This window comes from Zosterops lateralis, assembly GCF_965231275.1.
Source record: "Zosterops lateralis genome assembly, chromosome: 19".
In the NCBI taxonomy this organism is placed as follows: domain Eukaryota; kingdom Metazoa; phylum Chordata; class Aves; order Passeriformes; family Zosteropidae; genus Zosterops; species Zosterops lateralis.
In genome coordinates this window covers 4265555-4288784 of record NC_139779.1, presented here as the reverse complement: position 1 = coordinate 4288784, position 23230 = coordinate 4265555, and the positions used below count along the sequence as shown (strand labels likewise).

Sequence of the window (23230 nt, the reverse complement as noted above, 5' to 3'; positions counted from 1 at the left end):
ACAGGAATAGTGAGCAGGGCTGCTCAGTGCAGAGTCTGTCACTCACCTAGAGTAACAGGCAAGTGGAGAAGGAGTTTCTGAAAGCCCCAAATGGCTCAGGAGATGACTCATGCTGGAGCAGATTGTTTCCTCAATTCCAGATGAAATTACTTTGCATATTCCCTGAGTCAGGCAGGAGAGTGCTTACAAGTACAAGGCTCTGCCTGGTGCATTCAGCACAGACCCAGATAACACCTCTTGGCCATGTTGCTGCTGACAGCAGGGAGATGCCAGTGGGCTGTGCTGAAAGTCTTGGCTGCTGCTTTTTCCCCATTTGGTCTTTTTCACTGAGGCCAAAAGAAGCTTTTTCAGTGCTGGCAAGCAGATAATGGATTTTGGTTCTCCACCTGACTGCAAAGATTTCAATAAGGCAGGCTTTCTTCCTTGTTCTGATGGGTGTCTGTCAGGAGGCCGTAGTCCTGTGTTTTCAGTACTTAAAGTGCTGATCCCAGTGCCCCCACCAAAGCAGTCATGGAAACCAATTTGGAACAGCGTTATGGGGGAGAAATTTGAGTTGCCAGCTTGCATATCATCTAGCTAATAATCTGCCACACAACTCAAACAGCACTGCCTATGTCCTTCAGCCACACACCCTGGAAACAGTATCAGGGCAGTGAAATATGAGAAAACCAAATTAGGAAAGGAGTTGATAGGAGATGATAAATACATGAGCGAGGAAAATCTGGCCAGTGAACATTAGAGAGGAAGCTGAATGTGGGCTTGTGCATTGAATCTCAGGGAAAACAGCAGTCATCATCATAATCATCATCAGATTCAGCTACAAACAGTGAAGGTCACCCTAAGCTGTGTTGGCAGGCTGTACCTGAAGGTGCTTTCCCAGTAGGCTTCTATGGAAGCTGTAGACTTTGCTGTATCTCAGAAGACTCATCTATGTCAAGCCGTTGGTATCAGTGCAGACTTCAGATTTGCATCCCTCAAATTCAGGTATGCACCAGGGAACAGGGACCAACATGCCCCAACTGGTGTTCACCATGCTTGGGTCTGTGGGACTTAAACCCTTAAAAAATTGACCCTTTTGTATTCAGAACAGACTGCATGTCCACGGACATCTGATCTAGAGCCAGTTTCCTGCACAAACATAAGGAGAAAGTCCCTCAGTAGCTGTTACAGGTCCTCCAGAGGCTGTGCCTGTCCTGCTACTACAGACTGTCTCTTTTTTTCCTTCCTAGATTGAGGAGGAGATGCTGGCGTTGCAGAACGAGCGCACCGAGCGGATACGAAGCCTGCTGGAGCGTCAAGCTCGCGAGATCGAAGCCTTTGACTCAGAAAGCATGAGGCTAGGTTTTAGTAATATGGTTCTTTCTAATCTCTCCCCCGAGGCGTTCAGCCACAGCTACCCGGGAGCTTCTGGCTGGTCCCACAATCCTACTGGGGGTGCAGGACCTCACTGGGGTCATCCCATGGGTGGCCCACCACAAGCTTGGGGCCATCCAATGCAAGGTGGACCCCAGCCATGGGGTCACCCCTCGGGGCCCATGCAGGGGGTACCTCGAAGTAGTGCTATAGGGGTCCGCAACAGCCCCCAGGCTCTGAGGCGGACAGCTTCTGGGGGACGGACGGAGCAGGGCATGAGCAGGAGCACAAGTGTTACTTCACAAATATCCAATGGTTCACACATGTCTTATACATAACTTAAACAATAACTGAGGGTGGCAATTCCACTGGAGCTGTCTGCCAACAGAAACTGCCTACAGACACCAGCCCAGCAGCCTCCTCAGTGCGGTGCTGACGTGTGGAAGCTGGGTGCACATGGAATATTGTATTCATTTTGTAAAGCATTACGTTTTGTGTTTACTAACTGGGATGTCATAGTATTTGGCTGCAGGGTTTGGGGGGGGTGGATTTTGGTTTTTTTGTTTTGTTGTTGGTTTTTGTTTTGTTTTGTTTTGTTTTTACTTTTTGGAGGGGTCTTGGGAGGGCGTCTGAGAAATATATGCAATTAGTCAGAAGAGTTGGCTGGTGGTCATCACACTGACAGGACAGAAGGGCCTCAGACTGCCCTCATCATGCCATCCATGTAGGAAGTCTGAGGGAGAATGGAGACCTCCTCCCATGTCCATAAATTTTGATCTGCCACCCTGCAAAAACCAGGCGAGCTGCCTTTAAACCGTCATCCAGGGGAGGAACAGCTGGATCTTCTGTTCCATTTTTATTTGTCATTAAATTGGATACATTTCTAGGGTATTGCCTCTGCCAAGAGGCATTTTCAAAGAGTTGTAGGTGAGGAAGAAAGTGAGAAGAGAGGCCAAGAGACACCAGGGCTCAACAGGGCCCTTCTACCCAAGTGCCCGCTCCGTGTCGTGTAAGAAGTGATGTTCTCTCAGAAGGCACTGGTTAGCTTCCCGAGAACTCTGTAGGTAAACCTGTCTGGAGGGAACAGGCTAGGAATGTTTGAAATTGTCTGTCTGCTTTGGCACTCTGTGACTGTGCTGCTGGTAGCTCAGATGAGGTTAGGAAGAGGAGCATAAGTAATGCACTTGTACAGCTAATACTGTGACATCTCATTTTAGCTAAGCATCAGAATAATTCTTGGAACCCAGCATAGTCCTTTTTGCTCCATTCAGAAATGTTTAGACTTTCAGCCAATCAGTCTCAAATGCCAGAGGTGTTTTGAAGGATGCCATAGTTACAAAATGCCATTGATCGGGTTTTTCATTATTACACTACATCCACCAATTTATTACCTTTTTGGCTTGTTGCAATTTCCTGTTTACATGTAGCGTGTAGCCAACTGTTGAAATGTTTAGTTGCCATGGTGTACCAGGAGGAGCTGAGCCAATGACTCTTTCCCAGCTGATGACTAACCCACATCACCACTGTAGATCTTGCTGCATGTGAGGCTCCTTTTTTATTATTTTCATTGCTGCAATACTTCACAACTTTTACAGTCCCTTGAGATGCTGTGATATTTTGGCAGCGTATCATACCATGTGAGAAGGCACTACTTCCAGAGGGCTCATAGGAGCTGCTGTACTACTGAAAGGAAGCAAAGGAGATTGTGAAATCCATACAGTGATAAAAGGTCAGGGAGTCTCATAACTGAATGACTTTGTGGCATCGTGTCATTCCTTAGTGCTGGGAACCAGAGATGCCCCCGTGCTCTCGTGCCAGTGCCAGGACGGTCTGGGTCAGCCAGGACTGGGAAAGGCAGGTAGATAAAGTTTGGTTTGAGGCAAAGATTTCCGTCTTGGGGACTGACCAGCCAGGGTTCTTTGTAAATGTTTTTCCTTGCACACTAATCATCTTGAAGAAAACACTAGCTGCATCTTGAAGAAAACTCTAGCTGCTAACTCTAGGATTTGCCTTTAATATGTTTATAGGGCTCAAAAGCGAGGTTTTCCGAATGTGTTTGTCCATGTGACATATTTATATAGTAAATAGTGTCTCGCTGCTGTTCAGTACTCGACAGGGCGGCGTTCTTTCTTTAGCTAAATTAACATCCACTCCCAATCCTTAACTCTCTGCCAGTGTCTCGTGAATCCAGCTGGGATTTCTAGCATCTTGACATAGCATATCACTCTAATTGAAGATGGAAACTCTACCAAAACATGTTTGAGCGGCCCCTTAGTAAGGAGTTTTGTAGTAGTAACAGTTGACAGAAGCCTGGGACGAGGTGTGGGTCCCATGGAGGTGCCTCTGGATGCTCCTGGGGGCAAGTGGTGACTGTGAATTGTCTTGTCCTTTCCTCTGCTATGTTTTTATGTGGAATTGGATGCTTTGGGGTCACTCTTTTGCATTGCAGTGTTGTTGAAATGCAGCGAAACTCATTTAGGAAAGGTACTTGTGTTTTCCTAGGTTTGGAAGGAGAGACAGAACTGAAATGAAAAGGCCAAAATTATATTGGGGTTCACCATGTGAGTGTGGAGGGTGTGCCCAGAGCATGGTGCTAATACAGCATTTTGAGTTCAGCTCCTCTATCCCAACAGCAGCAGCTACAGTGGGGACAGGCTATACCTGCAAATTCAGTGGGTTCATTCTTCTGCTTCTGTTATGGTTTGAATTTGGTCAAAGTCTCTGGCTTAAATTGAGCTACTTCAACAGAATTCTCTCAACACATCTCTTTGTGTAATGTCAAGCATGACTGAATGCTGAATCCAAATGATGGCTATCCCATATTGGCTTTTTTGTATTCAAAAAGAATTGTGTAGTAACCATTTTTACATGTATATCATGTGCAGACCTGGACTATTCCAACAAGTTAATATTTTAATTAAAATAGTTTGCAAAAACTGATTCAGATCAACTGGTCTAAATGTGTGTGTCCCTGTGTGTATGTGGGGGAAGAAAAGCTGTCCCAAAACTGCCTGATCTCGAGAGGAAGCACCTCATTACACAGCTGTAGCCAGAGGAACTCAGGGTCAGGCTGTGCCTTGGAGGTATTTGAGGAGGCCCTTGGTGTTGAGAATTTTAGTGTATCTCAGGCTTATTTCTGAGATACATGAACAACTGCGCACTAGAGAGATGCAAACACTCTCTGAATCAGTTTGCAAACTCTTATTTTTAAAAGTAAAGTGTTTTAAAAAGTGAGGCCAATTGCTCTATGTTGTGCTCATTGCAGTCATGCCCTAACTTTGATTTTAAAATTACTGTAATCTGTAAATTGTGGAAACTTTTCCAGTACCTCAGCAAAGATGTTCTCTTGCATCTCTTATGTTCATATTTAACACTGGGGAACTCTCTTGTGTGGACTACTTTGCAGACTTTATTGCGGTATTATCAAATCACCAGCTTGACCCCTGAAATCTCTTTTCTGTGGTTATTTTTCTCTCCCCTCTGCAAAGACCTGGAGTTCTGGTGTAGCTTAGCCCAGAGATGGAAAAAAGTAGCCAGCATTTTTACCTCTTTCTGATTCAAATTTCCTTTGATTTTATTTAAAATCAGTGAAAGGGACCACATTTCCCTTGTTTTCTATGGTCCCAGGGAGCCAGCAGCCACCTCTCCCTTCTATGTTGAACATTACGTGCTTTATTCCTTGGATGCAGCACTGAAATGGAGGCCACAGCTCTGTTTCACCTGCATTCCCTCCAAGCCTGTGAGCTTCAAAGAGGTTGAACAACTAAATACGTGGTGTGATACCAAACTTTCCACAGAAATTCCCTGCAGCCATTACTTGCCTGGCTTAGGGCCAGGCTGGCATCGTTCTGTGTCCCTCCCAGCCCTCCCTCGCCGGAAGAACGGGCACTGCACACTCGCTGTGACCTGCATGGGGGTGCAGCCAGAGTGATCCTGGGGCCGTGCTCTTGTTTAAACCCCCCAGGACCCCTCACCTCCAGGCTCCCAGCCCCTCGACCCTGCTTACGTGCCATTTCTTGAGAGGCAATAAATCCTATCGTACCACTGTCTACCATTACTCTGTTGAATACGCACATCTCTCTGGATATATATATGGTATCTCATTTGTATATATTTATATACTCTGTATGTACGTGTGTGTGGGTATAGGTGCACACACGCCTCATGCTGTGCATTTCTGTCAGGGCACTTGAGTTCTGCTGTTCTTTAGCGCTCCTGTTTGTGAGCAAAAGCAACCCCTCAGCAGGGCTCTCAGGGCGAGGGCACGGGCATGGCACAGGCTGTGCTAGGGCTGAACCCTCGCTGAAGTGCAGCCCTGCTAATTGCAGCTTGCTTTTTTTGGGGCATGAGAGGGTAGGTAGCTGCTGCGGGTGTGCTGTGAAGGAGAGGAGGGAGCTCCCTGAGGGTACCAGAAAGTCAGAAGGCAGCAGAGAGGAAAACCAGATGGTTTAGTGATAGGCAAGCAGTGGAGGCAATGTAGGGATCTGCTGGGGAGGCGGCGAGTGGGCCGGTGAAGTGCTCAGCAGGCTGAGCTCAGAGTCCCCAGCTGCGTCTCGCCACGAAAGATCACAAGCCCGGCACGGTCTTGGCTCACTGCACCGGCACTGGCTTTTGGCATTCCTGAGGTGGAGCTGCCACTAGCTCTGAACACTGACTGCCTTGGTGTGTGTCTGATACCTGGAGGTTCTTAGGTTGTGTGGAGGGGCAAAAGAGAACCTAAATTGGAAGATTTAAAGTACACGTGTGTCTGTACAGTCTGTACCTCCATATATACACACAGAGATGCTCTTGGTCCATTCTTTATTCTGCTTAGGCCCTGTGTGCTTTGTCACTCAAGTCCAGCCAGCAGCAGACAGTCTTGTTCCTCTCCTGGGTGCTTGCTCTGCAGTTCTAGTAAATCTTGCCCTGGTCTTTCTCATAGTAGAGGGGCGAGTGCCATGCTGGACACCACCAGCTCCTCAAGCTGTGAAGACCCTTCTGACCTTCTCCTTTGTCCTCTACAGACCCCATCTTGAGGCATTTGACAGTTCAGGGGATAAGCGGTTCTCGCATGTGTCAGGTCACTCATTTCCCCCAAGGACACCCTGCCAGCTCAGCAGAATGCCAACCCTGGGCTCTCTTTGTGCTACTGGAGAATTCAGAGGCAATATTCCCCCTGTCCCTTTTGGAAGGTCTCTTGCAAGTTTTTTAGGAGAGACTCAGGTTTGGTTGGGTCATTCTTACCCTTTCCCAAGGAGTAGTGTTGTCTTTAGCTGTGCTCCTGCCTGTAGGATGTTCCCACCCCAGTGCTGGCCAGCAGTGAGCCCAGAGCCACATGCCAAGGACAGAGGAGCAGTGGATACCCAGGCAGGGATGCTGGTCATCGTCCCTCTGCTGTGGTTGTTTGAGTTTGCACTTTTATGAATCAATTGAGCCAGAGTCTTTTGAGGAATATATGTGAGGCTCTTTGGAGGGTTGGGGCTTGCTGTTTACAGCCAGAAAATAAGAAAACCTGATAGATCTAGTTGTTTTAGTAAACATCACCCCACCAGGGAGCAGTGGCAGCAGATAACCCAGGTTCCTGTTGCACAATGAGGTTCAGCCAACTGGGGCTGTGATGCTGCCTGCTGCATCCCTGCCCCCTTCTCTGGGGGAAGGAGAGCCCTTTGTCAGCTAGAGAGGAACTTAGTAAATTGGATTTGCTGGCAAACAAGCACCTTAACCACTGAGCTGTGGGTCTAGATACTTGCACTTCACCTGAAGGCTCCCTAGGGGGGAGAAGGCAGTTTGGTACATGACCATTGGCTCTGCACCTGCCTGGCGTCCTCAAAACATCCTTAAGCCATGTCCTAGGGAAAATAAGACCCCAATATCAGCTCCCGCTCTCCTTGCTTTCTCTGAGTGCACACAGTGAGACCAGGAACCAGGAGGGCCAAGTGTTGCCCCCACGGATGTGAACAAACCCTGGGGGGAAACTTCCCCCCATCTCGCCCCTCTGGCCCCCTGCCCCGCTCCCCACCCTTGAGTACGGGTACCTCAGAACATGCACAGTTTGAATTTTCACTGACAATTAGTTTAATTATTGTCAGTGAAAAGAATTGTAATTATCTGTAAATATGTAGTTAACAAATTGACCTAGTTTCTGTATTTTTTAAGTTTTTGTACTAAAATTTATAGATACAGTATGTGCCAGCTAGCAAAAAGCTACTGTAATTGCCAGTCGTAGTTCAGCATGCACCTAATCCCTGAGACTTGTCCAGTGATGCTGTAAGGAATTTATGCTTAAATATTGCGAGCTGGGGAGGCCAACAGCCCAGGGCTTTCAGTTTCCAGCCTCTGGCTGGGTTTTCCCTGATGGCTGTGTGGAATCTCCTTCCCTTGGGCGTCATGTGCCGCACGGAGGGCAGTGCGAGGGACAGAGCGGTGGCTTCGAGCTTGCTCTGGAGCTGAACTCAATGGGAACCAAGTTCAGGTTCTTTGCTGCAGTTTAATACCGGCTTGTGACTATGGTTTTCAATCTCTCTAGAAATGATCTGTTTTTCCCCGTCCAACTGCTTTTGTCTTAAACCTGAGTTCATCTAAATCTACTGGAGGAAAAAAAAAACAAAAACCAAAAACAACAAATCAAAAAAAGACTTTGATTTGAGATCGTTGCCTGCTTTTAGTGCCAGGATCACACATTTCTATGGCAACTCTGAGCTCAGCGGAGTGCAGAAATCAGCACAGGGTTGTTGACAAGCTGAAGTCGGCAGCCGCTGCCTCTGCACGGCTCCGGCAGAGCCCGACTGTGGCTGGTGGCAGCTCCGAGGGCGAGTTTGGGGGTGCAGAGTGGTGCCTTGTGGGGGTCCCGGTGTCCCTGCCCCACTGCAGCTGGCTTGCCCTGCAAGACCTGCCGCTAAGTGAGGGGTGGGCTCCTAGGAATGGTCAGGATCTGTGCTCCGTGTCCTGTGGCAGAGGCAAGCCTGTGAGTCGATAGCTGTGCTGAGCATCCCGGGAAGCCGCGAGCAGAGGAGTTTGAGCACCGGTGAGGCCGTGCTCTCCGGGTCTGGTTGTCCTGGAGCTTGTAGGGAATGGGAGCTTGTAAGCATTCAAGGATCAGAGAAGGAGAGGCAGACGTGCACGTACGGGTTTGGCTTTTGGCAAGCAAACCACCCGCTTCCTTTCTTCAGCTTTTCTTCCCTCCTAACCCCCCGCAGCTCTTCCCCCTGCTTGCTTGGAACAGGAACATTTTTTTTTTTTTTAACCTGCCTAGAAACAGCTAAAAGATGGGGGGGGGGGGGGGGGGGGGGGCAGCCCTGATGTAAATAATTAACGTTGCAAAGTGAAGTGTGTATAACATAAAAGGCTACAGCCCTTTGGTGACTTGTAAATGCTTTGAGAAGGTTGTGCTAAGATGTGGAGGGGGCCAAGCGACCTGCCCGGCCCCGCAGCCATCGCTGCCCCACCGCCACCGCGGGGCTGGGGGGTCGGGACGGGATGGGGGGACACCCCGGGCCCCTCGGCCGTGGGACCCCCCCCTCGGTGTAGTGGATGGGAGGGTAGCGTAACGTGTGTAATACGGATAGGAGAAGCTGTGTGAGGTGTGTATAGTGTATATTTTTTAAAAATAGCTTGCTTGTGTTGTGAAGATTTTAAAGACAAACTTGAGAATTCTAGCCTAACTATTAACACAAGTTTAACATCAGTTACCCCACTGGGTTCAGAGCCTCTTGAATGTATATTCCTTTTTGTAACCTAAATGACCTATTCTTCTACCAGTCAGCCAGACATCCTATTTATATTTTTAATTTTATATATTACTTTCCATTTGTTTTCATTATTTCCAGCATGTTTCTGGGTTTTGGGTTTTTTTGTTTTTGAGGGGGGGTTGTTTCTTTTTGCACAAGAATTGTGTGAAGTCAAGGGAATGTTAACTCAAACCTGGTATTTTCCAACCTGTTCCCCCTTCCTTTCCTCTCCTCCACCCCTGTTGTGGTTTTTTTTTCTTTCTTCCGCCAACAGTTTGGGATTTTTCTGGGCTGGGATGCAGTGGGTGGGAGGAGGGGATGGCTCTTTTCCATTTGCAGCTTTTGTGCAAATGCCAGGTCTTTTTGCCAGTCAACTAAAAAAATGCTTCACTTGCTGGTTGCTTTAAAAAGGAAAAAAAAAATTAAATAAAAAACAAAAATGTAACCTTATCAGTGCGATGTAGACCCCAGCGGGAGGAGGGGAAGTGCACACCTGTAGCCACACACCTCTGGCTTTGGCTGCAAAACAAAAGCAAACCTTTCCTGGTGAGGAGGTGACCACAGGGCAGCTGCTGCCCGACCCCATGGAGGGTTTGCCGGGCACGAGCTCCGTGTGCGCTCGGGCTCGGAGCCGTGCTGGGAGTGCCGTGCCTTGGGCTTGCTCTTCTCCCTCGGCGACCGCCTGTTCATGTGCACAAACCCAAGAGCTGCCTGCTGATGACAGCAAAGCTGTTGCTGCTTTTCCTCTCCTCCTCCTCTCCCCTTCCCCAAGGAGGTCCAGCTCCCCAACAAGAGCTCGCCCAGCGCCCGGCCCCAGCGCCATGGCCGTTTGCTCTGGGGCATCATCCAGGTATGGCCAAGCCCGGCTGGTGCCGTGCTGTGCCACAGAGCATTAGATAGAAAAAAACACACACATATCTGCTGTTTTACTATGAACACTGGTCTGAGGTTTCCAGGCTCAGCACCACGGTGATGGGCCACGAAGGATTTAACCAGGGGAATTAAACTCCTTCTTGCTTCCGTGTCTGGTAGCACCAGCTGGTATGAGTGAATCTACAGGTGTGCGTTTTCCTTCTTGTAGAAAATGCCACGAGCACTAACTGGTAAGGCTTAATGTACAGTATATTGTCAGTATTCTGGTATTCTTCTGGTTCAACATACATTATAGCTCATATATAACCTGTATTAATTGTATAGATTGTGCATTTAAAGCTGTTACCAAGTTGTCAGAAAATAAGAGAAGAGAAAAAAAAATAAGGTCATATGTAATATTTTGTTTGTAAGTATCCTTTGTATCATAGCAAAGGAAATGTTAAAAAAAAAAAAATCAACTGTAATAAAGTAATTTTAGTACACGGAGTGTCTGCCTGCCTTTGTGAGACCCTGGCCCAAGGGGGCTACCGCGTGTAGGACCTCTGCCAGGTGAACACGGGGGGCTCCACCGGGAGACCCCCCCACCTGCGGGGCCGCGGCAGCCCTTTCCTCCTCTCCTCCGTCCGCAGGAACTCGGCTATGGCCTTGAAATATTCCAGCACGGCCTCGTGGGCCCAGCAGCGCCCCGGCCCCCGGCGGGGGAAGCCGCAGTGCCCCCCGTGCGGGGTCAGCAGCAGGAAGAAGTAGGGGCTGCTGCGGAAGAGCTCCCTGGGCAGGCTCTGGGCCGGGGGGCCGCGCACGGGGTCGTCGGCGCTGCAGAGGCACAGCACCGGCACCGCCGCCTCGTCCGCGTCGCGCAGGGGCTCGTTGCGCTCCCAGTAGCTCTCCCAGCTGGTGGGGCGGCTCCGAGTCCGGCAGAAGAGGGTTTCCTCCAGCTCCCGCAGCGAGCGGCTGCCCAGGAGCTTGTCCATGTCCACCACCTCGGCCAGAGCCCCCGCGTACCTGCGGGGATGGGGCGGCCGCCGTGGGCTTGGGGGTGCAGGGGCGCCACTAGGGGCGGGGGCGGTGGGGACGCTGCTGGAGACCTCAGGGAGGTTGCCATGGGCAGGGGGTACATGGGGATGCTGCCTGGGATGGGGACCACAGGGGATGTTGGCAGGGGTTGGGGCATGCTGCTGTAAAGGTGGAGGGTCACAGGGATGCCACTTGGTGCTGGGGGCTATAGGAGTGCGGCCATGGGGGTGCCACCAGCTGGTGTGCCCATATTGAGGCTGCTCGAGGGTCCTGGCCCTGCGCGCAGGGAAACGGGTGACCTCACCAGCCCTAACCGCAGAGTGGCTTAGGAGGCCCTTGCCAGGGATCCTGGAGGGTCCCCACAGCACAGCCCGGGTGCCATGACAACGGGAGACAGCCGGCACTCCCCTTTCGTTACCGTGACAGCAGCATTTGCTGTGGGAATCAGGAAATAGGGAGGGGGGAGACTCTGCTGCCCACTCCCCAGTACCCCATCCCTGCAGTAAACACTGTACCTTGTTGCACCCATTTGGGATTTGCTGCAGCTTCACCTGTCACCTGTTTGCCCCTATGTTTTTGGGGTTTACCTGCATTCTTCTGGCCCCTATTTGGCAACCTGCAAGGTCCCTTTGCCCCCACAAGCTCTCAGCACCACCCGGCGAAGTGCTCACTTGCTCAAAGCCTTGGCCCAGGACAGTTTGTCTCCTGTCTCAGCCAGTGCTTGGCCCACTCGAGCCTGGCTGTGTTGGGCAATAGGGAACCCATTTCCCTTGGAAAGGGACGGCAGCAGTCACAGCGCCCTGCCCAGCTGTGGGTTTGGCATCACAGTCCCCCCAGGGCCAACGGGGGGGTCAGGTCCTGCCGGGACAAGGGGCAGGGCAGGGAGAGGGGCCAGCCCCACCCACCCCTCACGGTGCAGAAGCACAGAGGGGCTTCACCGACCCCCCCAGGGCTGACAGATCTCCCAGCTCAGGAACCCCAGGATGCTGCCGCAGTCCCAGCCAGGCTGGGGACACATGTGGTGGCCCAGCTGGCCCCAAGGCAGCTGGCTCCAGGCAGGTGTTCATTAACCAGCTCGTTTTGCTGCCCTCAGCACCTCTGCCCCCGCACTGGGGCTCCCGCTATCAGCAGCAGCACCCACCCCATGCACACCCCCAGGGATGACCGAGGGGCTTCCCGAGGTACCCCCGTCCACCTCCCCCAGCCCAAGGGACTGCACTGACCTGCTCAATCCCTGCTTGAGGTGGAGGAGCAGCGGCCACTCGTAAAGCCAGGGCATCCCGGCTTCAAACCAGTCCCGGGCACGGAAGATGGGGGAGAGGCAGGCGGCGGCGGCCAGGCGGCTGGAGGAGCCGCTCTCGCCCAGGTAGGCGAGCAGCAGCCCCGAGCCCGAGCCCTCGCTGACGGCCAGCAGAGAGGCGGAGGGGTGCCGGCACCGCAGGTAGGTCACAGCCTCCCGCAGGTCCCCGGGATCCCCGAAGGGCTGGAGCCGGGGGGTGGTGAGGGGGCAGCCGTTGTGGCCCCGGCGGTTGAAGATGACGGGGATGAAGCCCCGCTCCAGCGCCCGCAGCCCCAGCTGCAGCAGCCCCGCCGTCACCTTCCCGGCAGCGTTGGGGATGAGCAGCAGCACCGGGCTGGAGATCCACCCCCCGCCACCCGCAGCCCCCCACGGCCCCACCAGCCAGTCCAGGGCCACCAGCCCAGCGTCGGGCAGCTGCAGGAGCTCACGGGCCACCACCGGCTCCGGCTCAGGTAGCTGCAGGAGCTGCCACAGCATCTGGAGCTGGGGCCAGCACGGCCACAGCCAGCGGCCCCCCCGCAGCGCCGCCGAGCGCCCCAAGCTCCGCACCAGGTGCTGGGCCAGAGCCGAGGGCTTGCACAGCAGCCGGCAGTGCCCCGAGCCCTCCTCGGCCATGAAGGGAATCCCCTCTTCCTTCTCCTCCTCCTCCTCCTCTGCCAGGTCTCCAGGTATTTCCAGCCTCCCTGCCCAAAGGCACCAAGCCAGCAGGCCCAGCCCCACGAGCACCGCGGCTACGGCCATCAAACCCTCCGGGGACAGCATGGAGGCTGCGGGAGCTCCAGCCGGCAGCCCCGATGGTCGGCGGGTTCACAGAGCGACGGCGGGGCCGTGCTGGGAAAGCCCAGCCCCGGGGCTGGGCAAACAGCAGGGCTGTGCCGGGGATGGCGTGAGCGGCCAGCAGGGCCAAGGGGACTGGGTGAAACGGGAGGGACACGTGGCCAAGCCCTGCCTGGCGCCGCAGAGATTGAACCCCCCCTGCAGCCACGGACCCTCCACGGGCACAGGAGCTGGGGGCCGGGCGCCCGTGCAATGCTCACACCTTTATTGATACAAATGTACAAGGACACATCTTACAGTGGGCAGGACGCCCGGGGAGGGGTTCAGGACGCCCGGGGAGGGGGGGCCCGCGGGCGCCCCAGTCCAGTGTAATGCCGTGGGTGGCCTCGGGGGTACCGGCCACCCAGAGAGGGGCTTTGTGGGGGGTGGGGGTACAAGGCCACCGCCGCCACGGACAGCTACAGAGGCTATGTACAGGATAAGTTAGGCGCGTGCTGCGGGGTGGGCAGGGGGCTGTACAGGGGGGACGCAGGCACCTACCCCGCAGGCTGAGCACCAGCTCCTTGATGGTGCGGGGGGCACGAGGAACCCCGCACCCCGGCTCCCCAAAAAGGCCACTTGCAGCCACGCTCGCCCCAGGTGCCGGCTGCTGCCGGAGGGAAGGGAGACACGGAGAGTGTGGGGACCTGGGGACACGGGGAGGGGGGGGATGAGGGCTGGCGCTCACTGCTTCTTCTCACGAGTGGTGATAGTGACCAGCTGCTTGGCGGCCTTGGCGATGTCGTAGGCACACTGGATGACCTGCTGGGTCAGGAGCTGGTAGTCCACGGTGGCGCCGGGCTCGGGGGGCACGGTCTTGCGGCACTCGCTCTGCAGCCGGTAGGCGCTGGTGTTGAGCAGCCGCAGGGAGCTCCGCACCGTCTCCAGTGCTGGTTTCTGTGGCAGAGCACAGCGTCAGAACCTGTGCTCAGGGGGCTGACAGCGTTTGGTGGGGACTACAACCACCCCAGGGACACACTGCTCCTCCTACCTTAGGGAAGAGTGATGCCATCTCTGTCACAGCAGAGTGGATCTTCTCTGAGCAGGGCACGAAGCTGGGGGCAAGGAGAAAGGGTGAGCAAAGCGGAGGACAGCGGCTCCCGACCATGGAGAGTACAAAGCACGGCCTCACCCCTGGTCTGGGTGTCCAGAAGGAGCCTGAGGCTGTGCCCCAGTCCTACCTGTCATGCTTGGACTCTTGTGCTGCCCGCAGCAGCTCCTGGATATTCTTGGTGACCTGCTCAGTTTTGAGGATGACATCCTCTGTGCTGGGCAGGCCAGGGTCCAGCTCCCCGTCCAGCGGGTCCAGTTCATGGGGGAAATCCTCATCCTTGCTCAGATCCCCAAACCGCTTCCCCTCCATGCTGCAGGAACCAATCAACCATGCTGGGTCAGTATCAGCCTCCTGTCCTGTGTCCCCAAGTACCCTGGTGCAGCCCCCAGCCCCAGCACTCACCTGATCAGAACCTCACCAGCCTGGGTGTTGTCGTAATCACTGTCAGTGCCACTGCCATGCCGGTCCAGTTTGCTCTGGAGGGGAGAGGAGCAGTGTCAAGCCCTGCCCACCCCATCCCCACACAGGGCCAGGAGTATCCCCACCCCAAGACTTGCTCCCCCTCCCTGATACATCACCATGTGTCGGGCACCATCAGACGGGCAGGAGAGCAGCGGGGAGGACGGAGGGAAGGGCACCGAGGAGGCAGATGGACCTTTCCGCATCTGGAGGGGGAAAAGAGGGGAAACCCGTGCTGAATGAGGTGGAGAAGGGTGTGGAGAAGGGTGTGGAGCTGACCCTGGTGACGTGCAGGGGAGGACGAGCACAGGGGACACCGCCACCCTGCATGCAGGAACATCCCGCAGCTGCCATTCCTTGGGGAGGTCCCCGGCCTGACCCAGAGGGGTGCAGGGCGGTGGGGGGACAGGACATCCCAAAGGCCACATCCTGGGCAGGCAACAGCCACCACGTCCCATGCAGGAGCCGCCCCCGCTGCGGCCCCCTTACCCGGTACACGCTGGCCGGGATGTGCATGGAGTACAGAGCCTCGTCCTCCACCTCCTGGCGACACACGAAAGGTTACGGCCCCGCGGGGACGGGACCCAGCGCCCTGCAGGGCTGGGGGGACTGCTGCACCCCAAAACCCTCCCTGTCCACCCCAGCACACTCACGCCGGGGCTGAAGGGCTGGAGCCGTGTCACCAGCTCCTCCACAGGCTGCCCGAAGGGTTTCAGTGCCGAGCCCGGCTCGTACATGGAGAAGGCCTGGCGGTCCCGGCGGTGTGGGGGCGCTGTGCCCGGGGGGTGCCCGTGCTCCTGCCGCTCACTGGGGGCCGGGGTTGGATGGGCAGGACCAGTCTGCTGCCGGATCTGCGTGTTCTCTGCCTGCAGCTTGTGGATCTGCACCCCGGAGAAGGGGAAAAGCATCAGTGAGGAGAGGGGGGACGTTGAAGAAGGGAGTCCTGCTGGCCCCACACCCACCTCACGCTGCAGCCGGCGCAGCTCATCGCTCAGGCTGTTGTTCACCTTCATCAGTTGCTGCACCTTGGCCTCAGAGGCAGCCAGAGCCTTCTTCACCTCCAGGTACTCCTGCAGCGTGATGGGGCCATCTGACAGGTCGGAGGAGTCCATGCTCTGCAGGGAGAGGAGCTCAGCGCAAGGATCCCAGAGCTGGGGGTCTGGGTGGGGGTCCAAGCCGGGGCCTGGGCTCACCCTGGCGCGGTTGTTGCGGGAGGCGTTGCGCAGCAGCTCCTGGTCCGTGTCCTCGTCAGAGGCGACGCTGTCGTAGTCGTGCTGGTCGTCCAGGTCACTCTGGCTCCGCAGAGAGTAGTCGAGGGCGTCTGGGGGAGGGCAGGGAGGTGCTGAGCACAGGGCAGGGGTGAGTTTTCAGCCCCACCTCACTGCCCTCCATGCCTCACCTGTGGGGCTGAGCAGACTCTTCCCTTGCTGCCGGCGCTTGGCTTCACCGAGGATGTCAATGAGCAAGGTGGCAAACTCCCTGGCGTTGAACCTGGCCAGCTTTTGCCGACCCTGGGGGCAGGAGAGGGTAAAAGGGGGTGAGCAGGGGTCTGGGTGCACAGGGGGTGGTGTGGGCTAGAGGGGGCCTCACCTGGTTGCGCGTGGCTGAGTACTCGGGGTTGACAGGGAGGAAGGGGACGGCGCTGCGCTCTGTCACCAGTGTGCTGTGGTTCTGTGTCGTCAGCCAGACTGCAGGAAGGCACCTGGTGTCAGACCCCCGGGACATGGGGGCTGGACTCCCCCGGACAAGCAGGCTGCAGGGCCTGAGCCGGCAGGACGCAGGCGCGGGCGCAGGGCCAGCCTGCTGGGGTTGGGAGTGGAGCCTGGCCAGGCTGACGGGAATCACCTCCCCCAGCCACCCAGCATGGCTGGGGTCCCCCATGACCCCCTAACAGGACCCCCCCGATGCTCTTCACCCTTTCAGGCACCAGCTCAGCACCCCCCAGCTGGTGGGAAGACAGTTTGACACGTCTGTTGGCACCGAACCCACCGCGGAAACAGAACAGCCCCCACCCTGCAACCCCCCAGATCAGGAGCAGCACTGCAGGCTGAGCCCCCATCCCTGGGGGATCCCGGCACCCACCTCCAGCAGCACCCCAGCCCGGGCACCCAGCGGCGGCCCCTCGCGCTGAGCAAACCCTCCCGGCCGGAGGAATGAGGAAGGAGGGGCCTGCGGTCCCGGCAGACGCATCCAGATCGGGGAGGGGAGCGCAGGGCAGAGCCTGGCCCCGCCGGCTGCTCCTCCCCGCGCCGTGTCACCCGCCCCGGCCCCGGGGGTTACACCCCGCACTCCCCTCCCGCTCACCCGCGTCGTTCTCCCGACGGTCCACCTCGTCGTACACGTCCATGGCCAGCTCCTCGAAGAGGCGGTTGCTGAGCTGCAGTAGTACAGGGGACAGTGTCAGGCAGGGTGAGAGGAGAAGGCGGGACACCCCCCGGCCCTGCCCTGGCCCTCACTCACCGCCTGCAGCTTCTTCTTGGCTGCCTTGGCCAGCTCAGAGAGGTCCAGGCTGGGGGGTACGGGGGAAACAAAAAGTGGGGGTTATTCCTGGCCTTTTCCCATCTAAACAGTCCCCAGCTGCACCCCAACAAGACAGGGACCCCCTCAGGCACTGGGGGCTTCACCAAGCAGGGCTGGCGGGCAGGCACAGGAGGATGAGGTGGCAGGGGGCGAGCAGGACCCCCCTCCCCGAGTGCCCCCCAGGTGCCAGGCTGGGCCGAGGGGCCAGGGCTGCTGGGGGGGACCATGCCAGCAGCATGGGGGGCCCCCCGAGCCGAGAGCCGAGCGGACAATACCTCTGTGCCATGCACTTTGGGCGCACCCTGCGCTCCGGAGAAGGCAGCGGAGGGAAGAACAGGATAAAGGCGGACGTTAAACGCGCGGGCACGCCGACCCCCCGCCCCCCAGGGATGCTCCAGTGACCGGGGTCCCCCCCTCAGCCCAGCGGGGATGCTGGGGGGGACGTGGGACAGGGTAGCAGGGCCAGGGGTGCCAGGCACACTCACCTGTCAGCCATCTGCGGGATGATGTAGTGCCCATTCTTGTGGTCTGCACAAAGAGAGGGGTGGTGAGCAGGGCCACATGGTCCCTCCAGGGTAACCCCCTCACCCCAAGACCCCCTCACTCACCCGGCTTCCTGCCGCAGAGGTAGAAGGCCAGGCGGTCAGTCAGCTCGTACTGGCACTCCACCAGCCGCTCCGCCAGCTCGTGCTGGGCTGCCTGCCTGTGGGAGGGCCGGCAGGGGTGATGCCCACCCTAGGTGGGGGTGCAGGCAGGGGTGACCCCCTTCCCTGCCCTCACCTGGCATAGTCAATGGGGGTCCGGCCGTTCACGTCAGGCGCCCCAGGGTCGGCACCGTAGACCACCAGCAGCTCTGCCTGCAGGATCTGCCCGGCCTTGGCAGCCACGTGCAGCGGTGTGGTGCCCTTCTCCTGCGGGCATGGGCAGCATCAGCCCTGCAGCCTACATGTGGCATGGGGCTCCAGGACCCCACTGGGCCCCACACCACCTCTTGGGGTCCCCAAGCCCCACCAGAGCTCACCGGGTGGAAGAAGTTGGCCTGGGCACCTAGCGAGAGCAGGCGCAGGCAGGTCTCCAGGTTGCCCGTCCGCACGCTCGAGTGCAATTGCTGCAGAGGAGAGAGCTGGTAATGGGGGGATCTGTCCCCACTGCCACAGAGGGGTCCCTGAGCCCCCACCCCACCTTGCTGAGGTCCTTGGCAGTGACGCCGTCATCATCCCGGCAGGGCAGCTTGTGGACGAAGGCCAGCATCTGGTACTTGGCACGGATGAACTCTGACTTGGTGGGGCTGGGGGTGGGCAGCGAGTTTTGGGGTGAGGAGGGGGCTCCCAGCCAGTGCTGACCCCCTCCCCACAGCACAAGGGGGCACTTACTGCACTTTGTCCTGGGGGTTTGCCTTTCGGCGCCCGCTCTGCACCTGCGCTGGATCCAGCAGCGAGTGCTCCCAGATGGAGTTGGCCCCATTGCTCGCCAAGGTGTGCACCATCTGCAGGGGACAGGCAGGGCCCAGTGGGCACGGGTGGTCCCGGCGTGCATGTCCCCACATTCCAGTGTCCCCAGCACCCACCTGGAGCAGGGTGGCGGGCCAGGGGCTGTGGCGCAGGTGCTTGACGATGGAGATGTGTCGGCCCAGGCTGCGGTGCACGCTGCAGCACTCGTCACAGATGAGCACCCCGCGGTTGATGGACGCCCAGCCAGGGTCTGGGGGTGGCATGGGGCTGTCAGCGGGTGTCCCCTCCCCATGCCGTCCCCTCCCCGTGCATCCATCCAGCAGGGGGGATGTGTTGCCACAGCAACCATTTCCCGGGAGATGGAGAGGGGCTCAGCCCATCACCAGGGGAAACCCACGGGTTTCCCATAGCAACCCCCACCATGAGGAGGACAGCTGGTGGCCGGGATGATGCCAGCACACTCTGATCGGGGGCACCCTGGCTCACTGCAAAGTCACTCAACCCCAGAGCCCTTGGCTGGGTGTTTTGGGGGTCCTGGATGGGGGCAGTGTGCCCCATAATGGGTGGGCACCCCCAGTCCATGGGCTCCTATGTAGGGTGGTCACAGCTCTGCAGCCTCAGCAGCCCAGCACAGCCAGCCCACAGGACAGCCCAGCCCCGGGGCAGGTGCCGTGGCCCCCCAGGCTGCCGTGCCCCTCCAGCCCCGGCGCTGGCCCCGGCCCTGTCGGACTGGAGCCCTTTGTGTCCCCGCCGGGAACAAAGGGCCGTTTGAGCAGCCGCGCTGGCCCCGCGCTGGCACCAGCCCCGGCACCCGCGGGGGCACTGATCCCAGCCAGGCAGCAGCTCCCCATGCCTGCACCCCAAAATCGGCTCCTGGGGACGAGGGGCCTGGCCCCGTGGTGTGCCCATTGAGCTGCAGCTGTTCAGAGCAGCGTGAGGACAGGATTTGAGGACCCCCCCGCTGGGTCACAGCCCCCTATCCCGGCAAACACAGCCAGGCTCAGGCCGACGATGCTGAACCGCTCCCAGGTGTCCCCTCTGCCGGGCACCACGGGGCAGTCCGGCCGCCCTCTGCCCAGCCCCACCCCCTCCCCTTGTTTCTGTAGGTCCTACACAAACACCACAGTGTCCACGGGAGGGGCAGCCCCAAGCCCGGGGATACAGGGCCTGGCGGGAGGGGGGTGGCCGCACTGGCCTTCCCGATGGCCCTGAGGGGGGACAGTGACCCCACGACCTCACAGAGGGAGGGAGGAAGGCAGGCAGGCAGCCAAGCCTCCCCCACTTCCTTCCTCCCTGCAGAGTCCCGGCCCCCTCCCCACGCCCCCCTCCAGAGCCCTGATGACACCGTTTTGGGGGCACGGCATCCTGCCATGCTGCAGTGCCCGGGGCCGGGGTGGGGTGCCCGGGGGGGGAGCGGTGCCCCCCCAGCCTGGCAGCCCCGCGCACGCAGATGGCAGAGCCTTGGCAGCCGCTGCGGCGGCATCTGCGCCTTCGCACCCGCTGCCCACGGCCACCGCCGGGAACAGGACGCTCCGTGCGGGGGGAGCCGGCCCGCGGGCCCCCAGCCGGGTGGATCCAGGGTATCCCCGGGGCAACAGCCCCTCCCGCCCCGCTGGGATGTGGTGGGATGCGGGTGGGCATTGCAGCAGCTCGGGGGGCGCTTGCACGGGGACACCCCAAACCCTGGGAGGATCCCGGAGTCCAAGGGAGCTCCCAGCACCTCAATCCCTGCATCGGGCTGGCACCGGGACCCCCAGCACTGGACCCCGCACCGGTATGGCAGGGCTGGGGCCAGCCGGCATCCCCGCACGGGGCCAAGGGAGGGCGGGCAGAGGGATCAGAGCACCCCACGGGCACTCCCTCCGTGCAGGGCCAGGCAGCGCATCCCCGGCAGCGACAGCGGGTGCTCCAGCGCGCTAGGAAACGGCCTCTGGACTTTATAACTCATTTCCTCCCATGGCTGCCAGGCGATAAGAGATTGGAAGAAACCGGTTTCCATTTCCCCCGGCCGCGGCAGGGAGCCCCGGCACCGCCCCGGGAAGCCCTGGCCCCCCGCTCGCCCGGCGGCCCGGGGGATGCCTGGAGGCAGGGCAGCCTTTCGCCCACGCGTGCCGACAGCTCTCCTGGCAGGATCCGGCCATTGGCACGTGGCCGGAATAATTTCGGCACAGCCTTGGCCCGCGGGCGGCTTTCCGGGGCCGGCTCGGAGACCCGTTCATTCATTGCCGTGGGGCCACCTGCGCCGGCCGCGGGCGGGTTTGGGGTCCGGCCCTGGCGGGGGCAGGGTTTAGGGGGGGCCAAACCCACCGTGCCGCCCACAGCGCGGGGGCTGCGGGCACCGGCACCGCCGGGGATGGGAATGGTCTTGCCCAGGCTCGGCTCCGGCTTGCAGCGCGCCCGGCCCACCCAACCGGCCCCGCCGAGCCCCATCCGCTCCGGGATGCGGGAGGGTGCCCCCCACCATCCTGCCTTTCACAGGGTCACCAGCGCTGCCGGCACCGACCGGCCCGTCCCCGGTTGTGCCCGCAGCCCCCGCCCCGGGTGAGAGAGCCGGGGGTGGTGCGGGGGGAACGCGGGGCGCGCTGGAGCGGCACCGAGGAGGGGATGGGGGGATCGGGGCTGTGTCCGGAGCCTGTGAGGGTATTCCAGGGGGTGCACCCAGGGGGTCATGAGTTTCATCAAAGCGTTTCACCGGGGGCACAGCGGAGGGGTCCTGGGGGCTGCCGGGGGACCCAGTGGGGCTCCCCTGGGTGCGCAGAGCGGGGCGCGGAAAGGAACAACCGGGGCGATCCTGGGGGCGCCCAGGGAGGGTGCAAAGGGGTCTCGGTGCGGGGTGTCGGAGGAAACGCCGAAGGGGTCACGGGGAGCAGCCCGGGGGCGAACACCCCGGGGTGCGGAGGGGGCTCCCGGGGGTGCGGGGGGCGCCGGGCGGGCTCGGGGGGCGGCGGGGGGCCCGGCGGGGCCGTGGCGGGGCCGATGCGGGGGGGCCTTACCTGGGGCGCTGCAGTCGGCGCACACCTCTGCCCGCGGCGCCTTCCGGGACATCCTCAGCGGCGAGGCGGGCCCGGGCCCGGGCCTCTGCGCCAGCGTGGGGCGGCGGCGGCGCCCCCGGGCCCGCCGGGGGAGCGGCGGCGGGGAAGGGGGGGGGGGGGGGCCGGGCGGCGGGGCGGGGGCGGCGGGGCCCGGGGCGGCGGGGCCGGGGGCTGCCGGCTGCTCCCAGCGCCCGGCGGCTCCGCAGGAAGCGGCGCAGGCCCGGCCCCGGCGGAGGAGGGGCCGCACCGCCCCCGCCCCGCCACCGGCAGCGCTGCCGCGGCCGCCCCGCACCGGCACCGGCACCGCCCCGCGCTCGCAGCCGCACCCGCACCCGCACCGGGACCCGCACCGGGACACGCACCGGGACCCGCACCGGGACCCGCACCGGGACCCGCACCCGCACCCGCACCGGGACCCGCACCGGGACACGCACCGGGACACGCACCGGGACCCGCACCGGGACACGCACCGGGACACGCACCGGGACACGCTCCGGGACACGCTCCGGGACCGCCCTCCCCCGCACACGGACCCTGCCCCCCGCACCGATCCGCGCGGGCACCGGCACCGCCTCCGGCCCGCAGCCGCACCTGCAAACGCCCCTCGGACAGCCCGGCCCCGGGCGCCTCACCCGGGCACCTGCTGGGCTCCAGCCCTGCCCTCGCTCTGCTCCTGATCCCGGCCGTCCCCTGGTCCTGACCCCGGTGCTCTCCCGGTCCCGTTTTCAGCCCTGAGCACTGTCCCGGTCCTGCTCCCAGCCCTTGTCCTGTGTATACTGGAGGGACAAACACCGATCCCGTTCCTATTCCGGGTCCTGTGTAACCCAGTCCCAGCCCAGGGCACCCCCAAATTGCTTCAGTCCTGCTCTGGACACTCGTTCTGGATCCAGCCGCAGTCCTGGGGCACCCCCAGCCCTTTTCCCAGCTCTGACACTGAGCACCCCAGGGCGCACCCCTGCTCCAGGACACTGGGCCGCACACCCCTTAGGGTGCTCAACGGGGGATTTTGGGGGTGGGGGGGTGTGGGGATTGGGGACCATTTGGGGTCTGCTCCTCACTGTGACCCTTTAAGCACTTGGGCCGGAGGGGACACGGCAGGGGGGTCAGAGCCCGGCGGGGGCCGGGGGAGCGGGGCCACACCGTGTCCCCAGCCCCGGGGGGCAGCCCCGGCAGCACGGTGACATCACCGCGGGCTGGAGGAGGCGGCTCATGACGTCATGGGCCAGCAGGGCCGGCAGGGGGATGGGGGACCCCGCGCGGGGACAGGGGCGGGGGGATGCGACCCCCGGCACCGCCACGGCCGAGCGGAGGATAACGATAACGCCGGGGGGGTTCCCCGGGGGAGGGCGGGGAGCAGAGGGCGGGGGGCAGGAGCGCGGCGCCGGCGGAGCCGGGGCGGCCGCAGAGGCCCAGCCTTGCATTGTTCTCGGGCGGCAGCCGGAAAACGCGACGCCCGCCCGGGAGAGACGCAGGCGGAAAAGGAAACGGGGCTGGGGGCCCGTCCTGGTGCTGCGGGGGGGGAGTCGGGGTCCCCCCAGGCCCCCACCCGGCCCCCAGCTGCCGCCGGCACCCCTGCCCCGCCAGATGCTCGGCCCGCTGCCCCAGTGGGGAGCGGAGGTCACCGGGAGAGGGAAGAGCAGCCTGGGAAAGGG

At 59.9% G+C, this 23230-nt stretch overlaps 3 protein-coding genes across 6 annotated transcripts in view; 1 reads left to right on the top strand and 2 right to left on the bottom strand.

Annotated features, from left to right (window-relative positions):
• The window catches only part of TAOK1 (TAO kinase 1), a 68821-nt gene extending 59322 nt beyond the window's left edge, over positions 1 to 9499 (top strand). Inside the window, exon 20 of the mRNA XM_083875230.1 lies at positions 1230 to 9499. Within this exon, the coding sequence (XP_083731356.1) occupies positions 1230 to 1691 (462 nt within the window). The 3' untranslated portion in view covers positions 1692 to 9499. The remainder of the gene's footprint in view (positions 1 to 1229) is intronic.
• ABHD15 (abhydrolase domain containing 15) lies at positions 9246 to 13036 on the bottom strand. Its single transcript, XM_083875231.1, has 2 exons — positions 12170 to 13036; positions 9246 to 10934 (listed from the first exon to the last, which is right to left on the bottom strand). Exons 1-2 carry the CDS (start codon positions 13006 to 13008, stop codon positions 10457 to 10459), a joined length of 1317 nt encoding a protein of 438 aa, XP_083731357.1. The 5' UTR covers positions 13009 to 13036; the 3' UTR covers positions 9246 to 10456.
• A 238-nt stretch (positions 13037 to 13274) lies between these two features.
• GIT1 (GIT ArfGAP 1) lies at positions 13275 to 21591 on the bottom strand (the record flags this gene model as incomplete). Of its 4 annotated transcripts, XM_083875376.1 has the most annotated exons (22): positions 13275 to 13959; positions 14054 to 14117; positions 14244 to 14426; positions 14519 to 14592; positions 14695 to 14781; positions 15065 to 15118; positions 15229 to 15456; positions 15538 to 15690; positions 15769 to 15896; positions 15975 to 16086; positions 16166 to 16263; positions 16880 to 16952; positions 17036 to 17084; positions 17371 to 17397; positions 17581 to 17623; positions 17704 to 17798; positions 17876 to 18006; positions 18117 to 18203; positions 18278 to 18383; positions 18469 to 18581; positions 18663 to 18796; positions 21540 to 21591. In XM_083875376.1, 22 exons carry the CDS (start codon positions 21589 to 21591, stop codon positions 13747 to 13749), a joined length of 2304 nt encoding a protein of 767 aa, XP_083731502.1. In that variant the 3' UTR covers positions 13275 to 13746. The 4 variants fall into 4 exon arrangements, with proteins under 4 accessions (XP_083731502.1, XP_083731504.1, XP_083731503.1 ...); XM_083875378.1 differs by lacking the exon at positions 15065 to 15118; XM_083875377.1 differs by lacking the exon at positions 17371 to 17397.
• Positions 21592 to 23230: the final 1639 nt, after the last annotated feature.

Coding starts and splice junctions, on each gene's coding strand:
- ABHD15 (XM_083875231.1), bottom strand. CDS start 13,008: ATGCTGTCCCCGGAGGGTTTGATGGCCGTAGCCGCGGTGCTCGTGGGG. Junction 10,935..12,169: donor CTCAAGCAGGGATTGAGCAG/GTCAGTGCAGTC, acceptor CCATCCCCGCAG/GTACGCGGGGGCTCTGGCCG.